Raw genomic sequence first — 18,419 nt, 5'->3', positions numbered from 1 at the left:
TTAAAACTCTTCTATGAGGTTGCTTCTTCCCGTATAAAAAAATTAAGAGATCAGTTACCCTACTTTTTACTCCCTCAGCCAAAATGTGGCAGCAACAAGAATAAGAGAATGGGCTTTGCCCACTCCTTTTAATTTAATAGCCCTTGTTAGAGTCAACTAAACAAGTAGAGTTGAAATCTTAGCCACTTATTTAGTCACTATCTTATATATAATAAAATTCTTTCCACTAGTTTAGTATTTGACCCAATAGCTATGAATAAAATTAATTCTCCACATCATATAAATAAACCGGGTTATTACAGACATACTGTAGTCTGTATAGTTATAATAATCTTGTCAATGATGAATGGTTTTGCTGTAGATGACAGTAAGATATGAATCTCCTAATTTTGGAGAGTTCAGACTTTGTTCATGATTTTCTTTGTACTGATTCTCATTGTTATGTCCAGTTTTATCAAAGGCGAAAAGTGCAAAAAAGGTCGTAAGGTCTGTGAGGGCTTTAAGCACAAAGTGCAAATAAAGCGTGGAGTTTAATGAAAAAAGGCATAAAGGGAGAAAAAAAATACAAATATATATGTTTAGTCCAAGACTAAAAATTATAAACATGAATGACACATTTATGACCAAAGAAATTGAAAAAATTATGATAAAGTGAAATATTAATTGTTTAGTGTCACTTCTTCATATGAGGCTCATTAGCAGTGAAAAGTTTGTCTTAGAACCTTGATGATGACACTAAAGCGCACATAAAGCGAGGCGAAGCACTCAACATGTTTTGAGCCTCGCTTCAGGGCTAAGCGCGCCTTTGATAACACTGGTTATGTCTGATGAAATAGCGACCTGGGTGGGGATGTGTGAACTGCTTGCTGTTTTTACATAGAGCATAACCTGTAGTATTTGGCCTTGTGAAACTAAGTTCATGTTGAGATAACATGGTAATGAAACAGCTATATGCATTAGACGTAGAGCCTCGAGCCAAGTACTGTGTTGCGTGATTGCTAATGGACATCTGATGTATTTGTAACTGTTGTCATGCCCCCAATCGCATGGGACGAACAAGGGTCCATATGAGTACCTACTATACAAATGGCTTGTGCTAATCAGATGACCCATTATACATAAAGAGTTTAGACAATAGATAGATGCTGTACATAAGGCGTGCTGGCCAATTGGCCACACTAATATAGTCGGCAACTGAAACTATAATTACTCATGAGTCATGACAACTTTAAATGGTCTACGAAGCCTCTAATGGAATCTATAACCATATAATGACAGATCACCGGGACAGGGCCCTACATACCTAAACTGTGACTATAAGTGTGACTTAATGGTATTAGATATCTCTTGGCTCCAGATAAGAAATGGAGCTTACCAACTGCTTCGCAATATGCAATAACATACCTAAACTTCTTGTTGATTCATGTTTTGCATCAGACCATGCAATCTGTGTTTAAAGTTGTTTCTTTTTGTCATTTTCTTTTTCTTGATTCATTGTTGCTTCACAACTTTGAGGTTTAAATCAAAGAAACGAATATGCTCATCGACTTTTCATGCGTAAAAGTAACTTTCCTGTATCAAGTATATTTCTTATTGCCACTTTGTTTGACTTCACAGGCTTGTGGAAGTGGCCGGTCTTTATCTGTTTGGAATCTTCCTGCGTGTGAATGTGTTTCAGGTATCACGACGAGTGCTGCTACCCAGGATGTCTCATTTGATGATAATCAAGTGAGTTCTTTGACTTGCATCAAATTCCAAGTAGTTTTGATGTTACCTGTGTCGTTCAAAGGGAATTACAGTTATCCTTCTTTAAATCCCCTTTTTCGATGGGTCCACTAATAAACTGTGTTGGTTGGCTGCAAGCAGCACTATAGGTCTTGTTAGATCAAATACAAAGTTGTCTAATCATCTCATCTAAAAGCTTGAGTTGTTAGAGAAAACATCCTTTTATTTACTAGGATGAGGTGAGGGTGTTAACCTGAACCCCCTCGGCAAAAAATTATGTTGTGTATATATAATGTACTTTTAAAATTGTGTATTTATACAGATTAGAATCCCCTGAACAAAAAGGTAGAGGTTGACTCGGTGGTTTAGGGTTTCAAAATTCACCTTGAGGTTCCAAGCTCAAATCCTAGGTACTACACTTTCATTTTTCGAACCCACTCGGTGAAAATCTTGTCACTTATCTCCCAGACGTCTACTTAAGTGTGCACTTAATTCTTTTTCATGAGCCAAAACATGGATACTTTTTAAATAATTGCCGACTATGAGTCTCAAACCCTGTAGCTCTGCTATGATATCATGATAAGAAAATGAACTTCGAATCTAACTCTAACTCACACCTGAAAACTAGCTCATGAGGTGGGGAGATTGCCCATGATCAAAGAAGGAGATCAAATTCCCATTCCACAACTGATGTAGGACAAACTCAACACCCTTGCACACCCACCCATTAGAGCGTGAACAATATGATATTAGAGCCAAACATCGGGTACATCACAAATTGGGATGAGCCTCATGAGCTAAAAGTTTATTTCCAATAGCATGAACAATAACTCTGATACTACGTTGAAGTTGTGTGACCATCTCATCTAAAAGTTTGAGTTGTTAGAAAGATCATATTTTTATTTACTTAATTTATATCTCCAACAAAGCTATTCATTATTTGATCTCCCCTATCTTGTATATCATATAAGAGTAGATAGTTGTAGCTAAATAGATTTCATTCTTAGTATTTGAACAAATCTAGTAATCATTGAGACTAATTAAAATTGTGGGACAAAATGCTCTCAGGCACTTTTTTCGAGGTTGTAAATTTTATTCCTTTTTAAAATTTTCACTCTTCAAGGAGAAATTCTTCTCCGTCTGCTCTGGTCGGAGTTTTCAATAGATATGGGGGAAGATAGGTTTTTATAGTGCAGGGTTTAATTCCTATGACATTATCAGGATTTAGGAGATATTTAGATTCAGAAGTATGGTTCGACTGGATTGAGCGCAACAAATAATTAATGAGACAAGTTACTATTAGCAGTAATGTCATGACTCATGAAGTGGTTTGTGTTCGTCTTCAATGTAGCTATAAAAGAAAAGAGGAAGACCATAAAGAGATAGAACATGAAGGACCACTGTACTCTGAAATATTATGGAACTAGTAGGCACATAAGCTTCACAACTATTCAAGGGGGAAGTAAATCTATCATTATTACATCAGAGGGTCCTCTTAAAGTGGGTTGGGCAAATATTGCCAAAAATTTACTAATTTTATCAATGATACAAACCCAGTGAAGAACCCTTTTCCTAGCAAAAATAGACAAATAGAAATGTCCTACAAGGAGGCTTTCAAAAACAGTAGATGGATGACGGAGGAGACTAAAACAAACATAACAACAAGTAACAACAAAATATCTATTTTTGGGGGTTCTACAAGGACATAATCAAATCTGTTGAGTCGATGCGTAGTTGGAAAATTCCAGTTGCTGCCAAAAGAGACTCCAACTTTGAGTGATGTGAGAATATGGGCATGTTACTCATGGAAGTCAACTTTTGGAGTTAATGTCCTCAGCATGAATGACTCTCAGTATCTCTTTGAATTCCCCACAAGGGAAGCCGCAGAACATGGCATGACATGAGAATGGACTTGGCCAAAGAAAAAGCTGAATCTCCAATGGTGGAATCCTACCGTAAGATGTTGGTAGAGGAGATCAACAGGGATTGGGTCTGGGTCAGATTGCTGGGTTACCATTGAAATTCTGGTTACAGAAGATATTTGAAGAGATAGGTAACTTCTGTGGTGGATTCATTGAAATAGAGGAGGAGACAACTTTGAGAAATCATCTTCACAAGGTTCGAATCAAAGTGAAGGGGGAGGGGATGGAAATGAGCTTCCTAAAAAGATTGAAGTGGAAATTGAATGTCTCATCTATACAATTCCAGTGTGAGTGGAAGTTCCGGTCACTATGAAATCAGAAGGAAGAAGAAGTGGGGGGAGCGTCTGAATTATGCACAGGATAATAGTACAATGCCAACTTTTTTTGATAGAGACATGAACGCTGACACCTTGGTGAAGTTGACAGGGCATGTGGGCACATCAGTCCGATGGGGAAAGTTCAGGTCAAAGACACGTGGGGTACCAAGTAACATAGAGGGGCCTTTTAAAGACAATTTTGGACCTTTAACTCAGCCGCTGAACTTGGGCCCAATTTTAAGGCCAACAAAAGCAGACCCAAACAATTCAGACATTTCCCAATTTCTCTGACAGTGAAGCCCAAACTATAGAACCATTTACAGTTGAAATCCAAGCAACCACACTTAGAGAAAGATGAAAAATATCGCACATTCAGTCATCTACAATAACTCAAGCCGTGAAAAACACAGTGACGTACTAGGGTGAGGAAGAACACACAAAGATTCAAGAAGATCAGTTCAACATTTCTATGACTAATACAACAGTGCCAGGAAATAAATCAACGAAAATCGTGCATTTAAAGGGAAGCTTTCACCGGAAGAAGCTGGGCTAGTAGACAAAGAGGAATCTAAGGCCTTGTCCGAAGGAATCGGATGAAGCAGCAATTGCATCAAAGAAGATGTAATTCCTTTGAATCGGAGGCTGTTTAAGACACCAAAAACATCAGAATGGATTCAACAACACTCATCAAACTAAGCACAAATTGGGTGTAGACCTTAAATGGTGTGATGAGAAGGCCAAATAATTATTTATGAAGATAAACAACAACAATCGGATGAACAAGGGGGAACAAGCCATCGTGACAAAGAAGGGGGTGAATGAACTGAATTAGAACTTGATGCCAAATTCTGTAGTTATGGCTCAAGAAGTAGGGGGAATACCTGGCAATAAAAGATCAATGCAATTGAAAAGAGTGCCTTGGAATGTTAGGGGGCTATATATTGGAATGGGGTGATTGAGAAATGTGAGAAGTGGTGGAAGATTGACCTTGATAAATCCTTTGCTTGATGCACTTCCAATGAATAGCATCAGGAGGAAATTTCTATGGCAAGGGAACAAAGACAAGAAGGGTTTTACCACCTAGTCAAATGAAGGGCAGTGATCAATGAGAAAAGATTTGGGGATTGGGGGATCAAAAATCTGAAGAATCAGAGTAAAACTTTAAAAATGAGATGGCTATGGAAATATTCAAATGAAAATTGAAGTCTATGGGTTAATGTCATTAAAGTTAAATATGATGAGAATGATAATTGGATGACAAAGGAGGTCACTACTCCTTACAGTGTTAGCTTATGGAAATCTGTCAGAATTTTGTGGAATGAATTCAAAGTTAACACCATAATCAAAGTGGCAGATGGAGTTAAAACTGGCTTCTGGAGGGATGATTGGCATGAAGCAGGCAACATGGAGACATTATCATCGATATTTATAACTTAGTTTTACATCAATAGAGCACAATACCAGAATTATGGACACCTTAAGGGTCGAATTTTGTGTTTAGGAGACACCTCAATGATTGGGAAATATCAAGAGTAACAAAATTTTTCAGCACCATTGACCAATTTAGTGGTTTGAAGCCTGGATAAGACATCCTACAGTGGCAGGGAAATAGTAACGGGAGTTTTAAAGTAAATGCAGCCTACACGAAGATGAACCAACCAAACCAGCTGATACTTCGATGGCCTAAGAAACACATTTTGAAAGCCAATATCACATACAAGGTTTGCTTTGCCTATTTATTGGCTAAGGAAGTAGTGCTGACACAAGATAACTTGATGAAAAAGGGGATCTCTTTATTTTCGAGATGTTTTCTTTGTGGGGAAACTACAAAAACAGTGGTTCATCTATTTATACATTGCAAGGTCACAAGTCAACTATGGAGATTATTCCTATGTCTCAAAACATATCTTGGTCCATGCCAGGAAAAATCACAGAAGCATCACACTGTTGGGAAGAAGCAGGAGTTCACGCTAAAAACAGAAACAACTGGACAATTGTACCTGCAGCTATAAGGTGGACAATATGGAAGAAGAGGAACCTTAGAGTCTGAGAATATGGAGAACGGAAAATTGGTGGATGAGAGTGGAAGGATTCAAGGAAGAGGTGATATTATGGTGGCAGTCTTTTGTAATAACTGGAACTCCAGGTTTTGTTTTGGCAGAAAAGCTGAAACTTTTGAAAGCAAAGATGAAGGAATGGAGTAAGAATAATAGAAATAATTGTAAAGCACAAAGGAGGAGATTACGGAGGAGCTAGCCAAATGGGAAGCTGTACAGGAACAAAGAGTGCTCATAGAGGAGATCCAACAAAAAAACAAATGTGGCTATCACTTATGAGTAAGTAGCTAAGAATGAAGAAATAAGATGGAGGCAAAGATCAAGAATCCAGTGGCTAAAGTAGGGGATAAAAATACTAAGTTTTTTCATAGAGTAGCTATTTCTCATGAGAGGTATAATTCCATTTAGTCTCTATTGGTGGATGGATGCAATACTAATGACCCCTCTGTCATTAAAGAGACCATCAAAAGCTTCTACCAAAATTTGTACACAAAACTAGAGGAGTGGTGGAGTGGAGGCCTAAGCTACAATTACAAGGGATCACAACCATTAGTGTGGAGGAGCAGATAGAACTAGAGGGTCCTTTTGAGGAGGAAGAGATCGTAGGCTGCTTAAAGCTTTGTGCTATGGAGAAGCACTTGGACCTGATGGTTTCCCATGTCCTTTTACTTGTCTTTCTGGGAGTTCCTAAAAGAGAATATTATAAAGGCTATACAAGAATTTCATGCTAGACAGATTACAGAGAAGAGTTTTAATGCTACTTTTGTAGCACTCATCCCCAAGAAAGCCAATCTTGTTGAACTTAAAGACTTCAGACCAATAAGGCTGAAAAGAGTGATTAATAAGCTTGTCAACAAAAACCAAATGACATTTATGAAAGGAAGACAAATAATGGATGCAACTCTCATTGCAAGTGAATGTGTGGACTTCAGATTGAAAGGAAACACTCCAGGTGTAATGTGCAAGTTGGACATTGAAAAAGCATACGATCATGTATATTTCCTACTAAACACCTTGAGACAAATGGGTTTTGGAGAAAGATGGGTAGCATGGATAAAATTTTGCATCCACTTTCACCCTTTTTATTTATCCTGGTAATGGAGGGATTTGATAGTTTGATAAGGATTGCTACTCAAAATAGGTGGATCTGGGGTTTCCAAATTAGTGGAAACAATGGTGATATTAAGGAGATTTGCCATCTAGGTTATGCAGATGACACTGTGATTTTCTATGAGCCACTGGAGGTGCAATTTAAATCATCAAACTAATTTTGTTGTTTTTTGAAGCTTTTACAAACTGGGGAAAGAGCAGTTTATCCTATTAAGGATGTGACAAACATCCAAAGTCTAGCTGACATTTTGGGTTGTGGAGTCGGGAAATTTCCCACAACTTATTTGGGTATGCCTTTAGGTAATGCACACAAAGATTTGAAGATATGGGACAACATAGTCGAGAAGACTGAAAAAAGACTAGCCTGATGGAAAGCTCAGTACATTTCTTTTGGTGGTAAACAAATTTTTATCAACTATGTTCTAGATTTTCTGTGACAAACATCCAAAGTCTAGCTGACATTTTGGGCTGTGGAGTGGGGAAATTTCCCACAACTTATTTTGGTATGCCTTTAGGTAATGCACACAGATTTGAAGATATGGGACAACATAGTTGGGAAGACTGAAAAAAGACTAGCCAGATAGAAGGCTCAGTACATTTTTTTTTTTGGTGGTAGACACATTCTTATCAACTATGTTCTAGATTTTTTCCCAACATATGTTACGTCTCTTTTCACTGTACCGGCAAGTGGTTAAGAAATTGGACAAACGTAGGAGAGATATCCTTTGGCATGGTTGTAAAGAGAACAAAGGACACAAGTTGGTCAAGTGGGCGACAGTTTTGCATAGAAAAGATAAATGTGGCTTGGGCATCAGAGATTTGAGGAAGCATAACAACAATCTTTTGATGAAATGGTTGTGGAGATGCACTGAGGAGAGACAAGTTTTGTGGACTGATTTGATTAAATGTAAATACGGGGAGGATGGATTCTGGTATAGTAACATAAGCACGGATGCTTATGGAGCGGGGTTTTGGAGAGCTATTAGAAACTTATGGCCCAAGTTAGAAGCAAATTTACATATCAAGTTGGGGGATGGAAGGAGAACTAGATTATGGTGGGATGTATGGATCAAACAAACCTCCCTAAAAGACTTGTTTCCTGATCTATTTATTTTGTGCACCAATCCTGAGCCAATGATCAGTAATTGCGAACAGTACAAGGTTGGAATCTCTATTTCAGAAGACTTCTAAATGATTGTGAAATAGAGAGAGTAGCCAAATTGTTGGAGGAAGTGGGGGATTTTGCACGCACCAATACTCACAACGATGTTGTTAGATGGTCACACAGTAATTATAGGAGCAGGGCATATAAGGAGTAAAACTCACAAAGTAGCAGATACCGGAGATACCAGAGTTCATGGAGAAATATTTAAAGGACTGCAACACTAACAAAAGTTAAATGCTTTACTTGGTTGGTCATTAGAAAGGTGTGAGAAATATATGAGAAAAATATTACTGAATTGTGTATCTAAATTGTTACATTGAGACTCTATTTATAGACACTACATTAGAATCTTTTTCCAACTAGGATTCCTATTCTTATTCCTATAATCCTATTACTATTTCTATTCTAAGTAGGAAATACTTATTTCTATTCTAACACTCCCCTCAAGCTGGTGCATACAACTCATATGTACCTAGCTTGTTACAAATGTAATTAATACGAGGACATGTGGGGGACTTGGTGAAGATATCTGCAAGATGATCATTTGACTTCATAAATTTCGTAACGATATCTCCCGAGAGTATCTTTTCTCTAACAAAGTGACAATCATTCTCAATGTGCTTAGTCCTTTCATGAAACACTGAATTTGATGCGATATGGAAAGCCGCTTGATTATCACACACAAGTTCCATCTCATCAATTTTGCCAAATTTGAGTTCTCCCAGCAACTGTTTGATCCAAACTATCTCACAAGTTGATGTTGCCATGGCTCGATATTCTGATATGCACTAGATCGAGAAACCACATTCCGTTTCTTACTCTTCCACGACACTAAATTACCTCCTACTAAAATACAATATTCGGATGTCGAACGTTTGTCAGAGGGTGATACTGCCCAATCAGCGTCTGTATATCCAATGATATGCTCATGGCCTTGATCCTCAAAGAGTAGTCCTTTACTGGGAGCAGACTTTTATATATCGCATAATCCGAATAACTGCTTTCCAATGACTATCACAAGGAGGAGTCATAAACTGACTTACAACACTCACAGGAAAAGAGATGTCAGATTCCACTCACTTAGAGATAGTCCAACTTTCCAACAAGCTGTCTATACCTTTCAGGATTACTAAGTGGCTACCCCTGTTCGGGAAGGAGTTTAACATTTGGATCCATAGGAGTGTCGATAGGTCTAAATACCATCATTCATGATTCCTAAAAAATGTGATAGACATACTTGCTTTGAGAAATAACAATATTTGATCTAGACTAAGCAACCTCAATACCTTAAAAATACTTCAATCTGCCAAGGTCTTTAGTCTGAAAGTGCTTAAAGAGATGTTGCTTCAAATCGGTGATACCATCTTGATTATTACCGGTGATAACAATATCATCAACGTAAACAACCAAATAGATACATCAACTTGGTGCAGAATGTCGATAAAACACAGAGTGATCAGCTCCACTACGAGCCATGCCAAACTCCTGAATGACAGTGCTGAATTTCCCAAACTAAGCTTGAGGAGATTGTTTTAGACCATAGAGTGACCCACGTAATCTACATACAAGGCTACTAGACTCCCTTCTTCGACAAAATCAGGTGATTGCTCCGTATAAACTTCTTCCTCAAGATCACCATGCAGAATAACATTCTTAATGTCCAACTAATGAAGAGGCCAATGATGAACGACAACCATAGATAGAAAAAGACGAACAAATGTTATTTTAGCCACAGGAGCGAAAGTTTCACTATAATCTAGCCCAATTATCTGAGTGTACCCTTTGGCAACAAGGCGAGCATTAAGTTGATCAACGTGACTGTCTGGACCAATTTTGACTGCATAAACCCAACGACAACCAACAGCTATAGGAAAGTAGACAAGCTCCCAAGTACCACTCTTATGTAAAACAGACGTCTCATCAACCATAGCCTCCATTCAGAATGAGGAAGTGCTTCACCTGTAGTCTTAGGAATGGAAATAGAGGACAAAGACGACACGAAGGCATAATGGGGTGATGATAGATGATGATAACTTAAGAAGGTATAATGTGGGTTAGTTTTGAGTGGATCATATACCTTTTTGAAGTGCAAGCGGCTGGCTAGGAGGAGGCAAGTCTGCAGTATGAGCAGAATCGGGTGCATGACATGAATCATTTGGGACTAGGGTTGGAAGTGGATGACAATTATAAGTTAGTAGTCGTGACACTACAATTGGAGATGTAGAAGTAATCGTAGATCCCTCAAAGGTTGGCACAAGTAAAACCTAAGGTATGAGTATTACCATAGATACATCAGGATGATCAGCAGATGTATAGTAAGGCTGAGACTAAAAAATGTAACATCAGCGGACATTAGGTATCGATGAAGATCATGTGAATAACAAAAATACCCTTTTTGGACTCAAAAGTAACCAAGAAAGACACATTTGAGGGCACGAGGTGCTAATTTATCTTTTCCTAGGCTAAGTTATCAACAAAGCATGTGCTCCCAAAGACACTAGGGGGGATAGGATAGAGATGTGACTGAGGAAACAATATGGAATGTGGAACTTGATTCTGAATAGAAGAAGAGGGCATTCTATTTATCAAATAACAAGACATAAGAACTGCATCTCCCCAAAAATGCAGCGAAACATTGGATTCAAGGAGAAGAGTACGAGCGCTCTCAATAAGATGCCGATTTTTTCTTCCAGCTATACACCGTTTTGTTGAGGAGTGTATGGAAAAGTAGTTTGGTGAATAATGCCTTGGTGAGTCATACACTCCTGAAATTGGGAGGATAAGTATTCTAAGACATTATCACTACGAAAAGTACGAATAGAAACACCAAACTAATTTTGTATTTCAGCAAAGAAATTTTTGAAAATAGAAAATAACTCAGAACGATCTTTCATTAAGAAAACCCAAGTACATCTTGAATAATCATATCAATAAAACTAACAAAATATCGAAATCCTAAGGTGGAACTGACCCTACTAGGACCCCAAATATTAGAATGAACTAATGAAAAAATTAGACTATGAACGATCCTCATTACTACGAGAAAACATAGCACACGCGTGTTTCCCAAGTTGACACTATTCACAATCTTATATGGAGATAAACTAGACAAACTAGGCAACATCTTTGCAGTTTGGATAGACTCGGATGTCCCAAATGTTTGAGAATTAGATCTGGGGAATCTGTAACGGAGCATGCTGTGAAGGAATTTGAAGAGGTAAGATAGTAAAGATCTTGTGATTCATATTCTGTTCCTATCATCTGTCCCCAACCTCTTTTCCAATCTCTTTTGGTTTTGTTTGGATCTCATTGGCTAAAGTAAAACTGGAAGAGATTGTGAATAAACAATATCGGATAAAAGTGATTTATTACCAGAGATATGATCAGAAGCCCCAGAGTCCATGACCCATGTTCCAAGAGTACTAGATTGCGACACACAAGCAAAAGAATTACCCGTAACAGACACATTAGGTTGTGCAACCGAAACTACTTGTGGAGAAGTTTGCTTATTTGCACGATACTGGAGGAACTCAGCAATGTGAGCATTATTAGATGGTTGATTAGGTTGAGCACCATATGCTACCGGTGTAGATGTCTGTTTACTTGCGCGATTTCGAATGAACTCATTATATTCCTTTAGAACAATAGGATCATAACTGGGTGGTGGACTATGCAAAATATAACATGTCACGAGTGTGTCCAGACTTGTGAGCATGACTACACTTGGATCGAGGTTTCCCAAAACGCCCTCCCCCTCGCCGATTCTCCATAGACTAATATGTATGCTTTTCTAAGTTTTGGATGCGAGAATAGAGTCAACATTGGGTGATGAAACTACTTTGTGATTGGGAGGTGCCGCAAGGCGAAGGAGATGAGAGAATAATTCATCGATTGTAGGAACTGTAGGGTTAGCTAAAATCTGATCACACACATAATCATGATCAGGAAGAAGTCTAGCAAAGAGTAAGAACTAGAAAAAATGTTTGTCTGTGTTCTTGTTGTTTTTCCACATTCGTAGTAACTAGCATCAACATGTTGAATTCCTCCATGACTGCCTATACCTTTCCCAAGTAAGTAGACATATCAGATTCTTGTTTCTTTAAGTTGGTCAATTGAGATATCACATCATTGAATTGAGATATGTCATTAGTGTATAAAGCACGAGCCTTTTCCCAAACTGTATAACACGTCTGGAATGGGCGAAGCAAGGGCATCAATTTGGAATCAATAGAACGCCATAGAAGACTACATAATTGAGCATCTACTTTCTCCCATTGTGCTTTTGGTTTTTGCGTCTTCCTCACTAGTCTTTGCCTTTACATCTACCACATAAATCTTGTTTGTTAAGTGATCTCGGACGCCTTAACCCCTGCACCACAACTCAACCGAGGAAGCCCAAGATAAATTGCTTGAACTTCCCAATAAAAGTTCAGAAGTGATTATAGGGATAGAACTTTCAATCCCCATATTTTTAGAACCAAAAACATCACCCAAAAGACATTATGCTTAGTTTGTCTTGGACACAACAAAAAAACTTGATTATTGAGATTTGATTGTCGGAAAATTCAAATCTCAAGGAAAAAGTCGTTGGAAACAGCCTGAAATAGCCAGAACCCTAATTCCAGCAGTCAGATCTGGTCAAAAACAGTATGAGCCTGGTCGGAATGGATGGACGACCCCAACTGCCAAAAAAATTCTCAAAAAATATTATCAAAAAATCCTCACGCGCCGGCGCGTGATACAGATGTCGCCGAATTGGGAACCATGAAACAACTAACACCCTATCTTCTACTCCGTACTATGAGATAGAGGCAATGAAATGGGAATTGCAACGCACTACCACCTCCAATCGGCGCGTGGGGTGGTGTTTTCCGATGGTTTTGGTTGGGGTTTGGTCGCGGGATCTTTCCGAACCTTGTGGTGGTGTTGGTTTTCACACAACACCCACCGAAAGAAAAAAAAAACAAAATCAGACCCAACAGTCACCGAAATTTGACAGACATATGGTGACTTGTTTGTTCTCACCAATGCTCTGATATCATGTGAGAAATATATGAGAAAAATATTATTGAATTGTGTATCTAAATTGTTACATTGAGACTATTTATAGATGCTACATTTGAATTCTTTTCCAACTAGGATTCCTATTCTTATTTCTATTACTATTTCTATTCTAAATGGGAAATACTAATTTCTATTCTAACAAAAGGCATGCTTGACACATGAAGTCTTGAGGAAGAAAAGAAAAATCATACTTCCGTTGTTCTCTTTATATGGGAAGACATGGGAAACCAACAACACAAATATGGTCCATGTTTCTCAACTTTTTAGAAGTGAAATGGACTATGCCCGAACATACAACTGATTTACTTAGTTGTTGGATCAGGAGAGGAGGTAGCAAGAGACAAAAGACCTAGTGGAATTTGATTCCACATTGCATTTTGTGGACAGTGTGGAAGGAGAGGAATAGTAGGAATTTTGAAGATATGTCCAATTCCATTCACAAGGTTAAATGAAATTGTATTTTATCTTTATATTTTTTGGTGTAAAGAGATAGGATTAGAGGGTTCAAATCAACTTTTAGAATTCTTAGGATCCTTGTAAGTAATATGCTTTGAATTCTTAGGATTTTTTTCTGATTTTCTAAAGGTCCCCAACATATCGTTAATGTTGAAGAATCAATGTTTACCAATTCTCAAAAAAAAAAACAAGTCGAAATGAATTGTATTTTGACTTTATGTTTTTTGTGTAACCAGATATACTCTAATGATATTGTCTTTATCATTGATGTCTTAGACTCATTACAAGGATAGCATAGTAGATTTTGAGTTCTTTTGTAAATATGGTTTCAGTACAACCCATGTACTGTGTTACAGAAATAGAAACGGTTACCTATGTCAAAAAAAAAAATCTTTCCATTTCTCTATGTATTAGTTTTCTTCTTGTTTTTTTCTTCAGATTTCCATTGCTAAATGTTCCTTTAGCCTTTTTTTTTTTGTTGTTCTTTGAGTCGAGGGTCTCTCAAAAATAACTTACCTACCTTCTCAAGGCAGGGATTAGGTCGGTACACTCTATCCTCTCTAGACCCTACTTGTGAGATTACACTGAGTTTGTGTGATCAATTACTCAATTGGAATCAGAAGGATGCTTTATAGATGTACATATATCCATACAACAAACACCCCATCTATCGTTGAATTAGGTCATAAAAAATGTGAGAGTGAGAAAAGCCTATGTTCAAATGGTGTCCCTATAAAAGTACAGAATTACCTTACACATTGGACTAGTGTGTAGCTTACCAAACTATTTAATGTTCAATTAAGCATTAGAAAGATGCAAAACGGGTGAGGAAAGTTCTTTGGTTAAATAAATAATAAATAAGATATTCAACATTGTGCTTGCTATTGAGATATTCAGATGATGAAATCATGGGAAGAATCATGAGAGCATTGATATATCACTAGAGCAGATAACCAGTTTGGATTTATACCGATAGATCTACAAAGAGATTTTGTATTTGTGAAAAAGATAGAACTGAATATATAGGAAGTGGAAGAAGAATCTTCACATGATACTCATTGACTTAGAGAAAGCATATAATCAGTGGCGAGATCAAAATTCTCATTAAAGGGTTCAAAATATAAAGAAATAACACACGAAGAAGTTGAAGGAGGTTCAACATCTTATATATATATACTAAAAAATAATTTTAGCCTTGTATAAACATTATGATACGCTACTTTGCTTTGCCCCTGCGTACAATAAAATGCAAAGATGTCTTCCGAAAACAAAAAGGATTTCTTCTTTAAATACATCCTCTTTATAAAGGATATTTACAAAGAATCCATCACAAGTGCGAGAAAAGTGAAAAGAGATGAGAAACTTCTTATAACCATGGGTTTATACTAAGGATCATCCTTGAGAGCCCGTACACATTTAACCCAAATTATGGATGATCTAACTACTGATATACAAGATAGCTTTTCTTGGTGTATGTAACAAGTAGATGTTAAATGATTAAACTAGTGTGGGGATCGACCAACAACATGAACTATGGAAAAATACTCTGAAGAATTGGGGTTTTAAGATAAGTAGAAGTAGGAAAAAATATGTGTAGTACAAGTTCAGTTGGCATAGTAATGAAATTGAGGTGAATCCAGAAGAAATCATGGTGCCATGATGCAAACAATTCAGATATCTAGGTAAAGTCTTTTAAGAAATTGGCGTAACAGGTGAAGATATTAATGCATACTAAAATGGAGATTCAACAAAAATGAGGAGTTACTGTGGGAGGAAGTTGCTACACTTACGTTAGTCTGGTATTCTCCAGAAGTTTTAGTTTGATCAGATATTTGTAGATCAATATATGTGAGATTCAGAAAATCGACGCTACTTTTGTCTCAAAGGACAATTATTGAAGTTATGGAATGAAATGGACCAAAAATTAAGCAGGGTGTATGCATACAATTCATATAATTGATCCCAACTAGTTTATAACTGAAGTGTACTACCTGTTGAAGGAGGGTAAAGGTGCAACTCATCCCTCACCTTTGCATGGCCAGCTACCAGCCAAAAGGTAAAGGGAAAAGAAAATAGACTTCTCAAGAAAAATACAAATTAAATTCCTTTAGGAAGGGGGTGGGGGTGGGGGAGAAGATAATAACAACAATTCTTCGGTGCACTAGAATTGTATGAAAGAGAGTTGCATTGAAGTGGCAATATCTGTATATATATGAGTGAGCACTCTAGATAAGTAAAGTTATTGGTGACAGCTAAGAGCTTTGAGTATTTTGAAATGGATGACTATCGCATCGAAGAACTTAAATTGTTAGAGAGAGCATACCTTTAGTTACTTAATTATATTATATCTCAGTGCAGTCCCCTCACATGTGGGCTTGATTTTGTTTTATGACATAAGCATGTGAATTATTATTTTTTTGATAGTGGGTGGCAGTGAGAAACTCTAAACTTCTGTCTGCTCTGAACTATGTTCAAACGTGTGATCAATATCATCTAAAAACTGAAGCAGAATACAGTCGATTTACTAATTCTATTCTATCTCAACAAGCTCTAGTCTTCCAAATATTTTAGCTCTTCGAACTATTTTCACTTATGTTGTTTGTCATGCCAGAAGTATGATATAATTTTCTGTGCTTAATGTATCCCTTTTGCATATATACTGCCTTCTCTTTTTGTGCCTGTGGACTTAACAAGGTCAATCTAGTTGATTGCAGTCTTCAGTACACCATTCTAGTGGGAGTAAACAATTCCATCAAATGCTTTTAGGATCTTTCCAGTTCCTTTTTTCCTTAGGAGCTTTAATTTTCCTGTCAGGTTTTATCAGTTGGAGCAGAGCCACTACTTAGTCGCTTTGACCTGAATGGAGGTATTATTTCACAGATACCATGTGCTCCTCAGTCATTGTTTTCCATTTCTGCACATCCTTCAGGGGTAAGAGACTACTTTTATTTAGTTTGCTGATACCGAACTCTTTTATATTTAGTGTGATATGCATTTTTTTAGTTAGAGTTGTAATTTTACATTTTATTGTATCAAAAACTAGAACTGCTATATACACCAAAACTGAAGTTGAATCGCCATTTGTGGCAGGAAGGATAATTACAATGTTTAATTATCGTTATCGGTTATCATAACTCAAACAAAGTTCCACGTGTACATGATTTTCAGGTCACAGCAGTAGCTGGTTACGGAGGAATAGTGGATATTGTATCACAATTTGGTAGTCATTTGTGCACATTCCAGTGCCGAGGAGTTCAGAAGGGACTGCCAATGCAGCTAATTTAACTTGGGCACATTTTTAGATGAATCAGTCAAGACAGGAAACAATTGCCTGCAAAGAAACTTGTCAGTGAGATGTTATGGTTAAGGAAAACCAACTTTTTTTTCTGAAAAAATTCTTGGTCACCATTTACTTGCAGCAAGCTATATGAGTTTCACTCTAAAAAAAGAACGAAATTTTGCCGTGTATCATCAGCTTGGGGAGGAATTACAACTAACAAATACTATTAGTTATTGTTAGTGAAGTGAGGTGTACATATGAATATCTGATGAAAGTACTACTGTGAAGTAACTATTGTCAGCAAAAATGAAACATTACATCTTAAGTCCAAAATAAGTGTTGATTAAGGTTTTTAGGACACCCATTAAGATGAGGAAAATCATATATCTCATAAACTGTGATTTATCTTCCAGTTTCCTAAAGCAACACTTTGGTCCAAAGTGGTGAAAAAAACTGGATGACCATTTATTTCTTCATATTACTGTAAGAACATATAACTAACATTAGAAGAGCTTATTCATCGAATTGGTGAATCTATACTTATGAGTTCGTCAAGTTTATCATCTTGGTAGATAAATTTCTGGAATTTGGATATTGTAGGGAGTCAAAAATTGAGCACTTCGAGTATTGAGAACAGAGAAATTTCTGGTAGGGAGCGTTTCCTCTTTTAACAGGTTTTACGTAGTGCAAATTTTGATTAGTCGGGTCAGTGAGTTATAAATTCTGATGATTAAATATAAAGAAAGAGCTTGAGCCCTTTGCCGTGGAGGAACACCACATTAAAGATGTGTTTAGACAAATTTGTTTAGGCATGATTATACTTGTATTAAAAGTGTCAGACGATCTCCCATTCTTTCTTTTTTTTCAAACACGATATCTAGTTTTTAAATAAATTTAACACACTTAAATATTTAGTGAAACTGGATGGGCAAGCCCGTGCGATGCACGAGCCCAACATAATACTTTGGTTATCAAAATATAGGTAAAGTTTTCGGTAGAAAGTTGGTGAATGCCTATTGAGAACATTATTATTTTATTATTGTCATTAATTGAATTATGACGACATATACAAATTAAAAGTGTTTTAGGTACCTTCCGCTATAGTTACAAACTTGGAATTGTAGAAACATAAAATATTTTTAAAGTTGATGCAAGCTCATTTCCAGTACGCCTACCTAATGGAGACCTCAGCGACCCGTGAGGTTTCAAAGCAGGCTTCAAACATCAAGTTAATAAGCAGCACTTACGATTTACATCCAATTATCTATTTTGGATTCCTTTTGCTCGGCAGCGACTCTTTCAGAACTCCTTTTCAGTTCCTTC

General features: G+C 37.1%; 1 protein-coding gene across 1 annotated transcript in view; it reads left to right on the top strand.

Moving 5' to 3' along the window:
* LOC107024274 (THO complex subunit 6) overlaps positions 1-17,635 on the top strand; it is a 55,454-nt gene extending 37,819 nt beyond the window's left edge. The window contains exons 11-13 of the mRNA XM_015225221.2: positions 1,618-1,728; positions 16,631-16,747; positions 16,985-17,635. Coding sequence (XP_015080707.1) covers positions 1,618-1,728; positions 16,631-16,747; positions 16,985-17,101 — 345 coding nt within the window. The 3' untranslated portion in view covers positions 17,102-17,635. The remainder of the gene's footprint in view (positions 1-1,617; positions 1,729-16,630; positions 16,748-16,984) is intronic.
* Positions 17,636-18,419: the final 784 nt, after the last annotated feature.

Source organism: Solanum pennellii, chromosome 7 (genome assembly GCF_001406875.1).
Source record: "Solanum pennellii chromosome 7, SPENNV200".
NCBI lineage: Eukaryota > Viridiplantae > Streptophyta > Magnoliopsida > Solanales > Solanaceae > Solanum > Solanum pennellii.
This window is presented reverse-complemented; position numbering and strand designations above follow the sequence as displayed.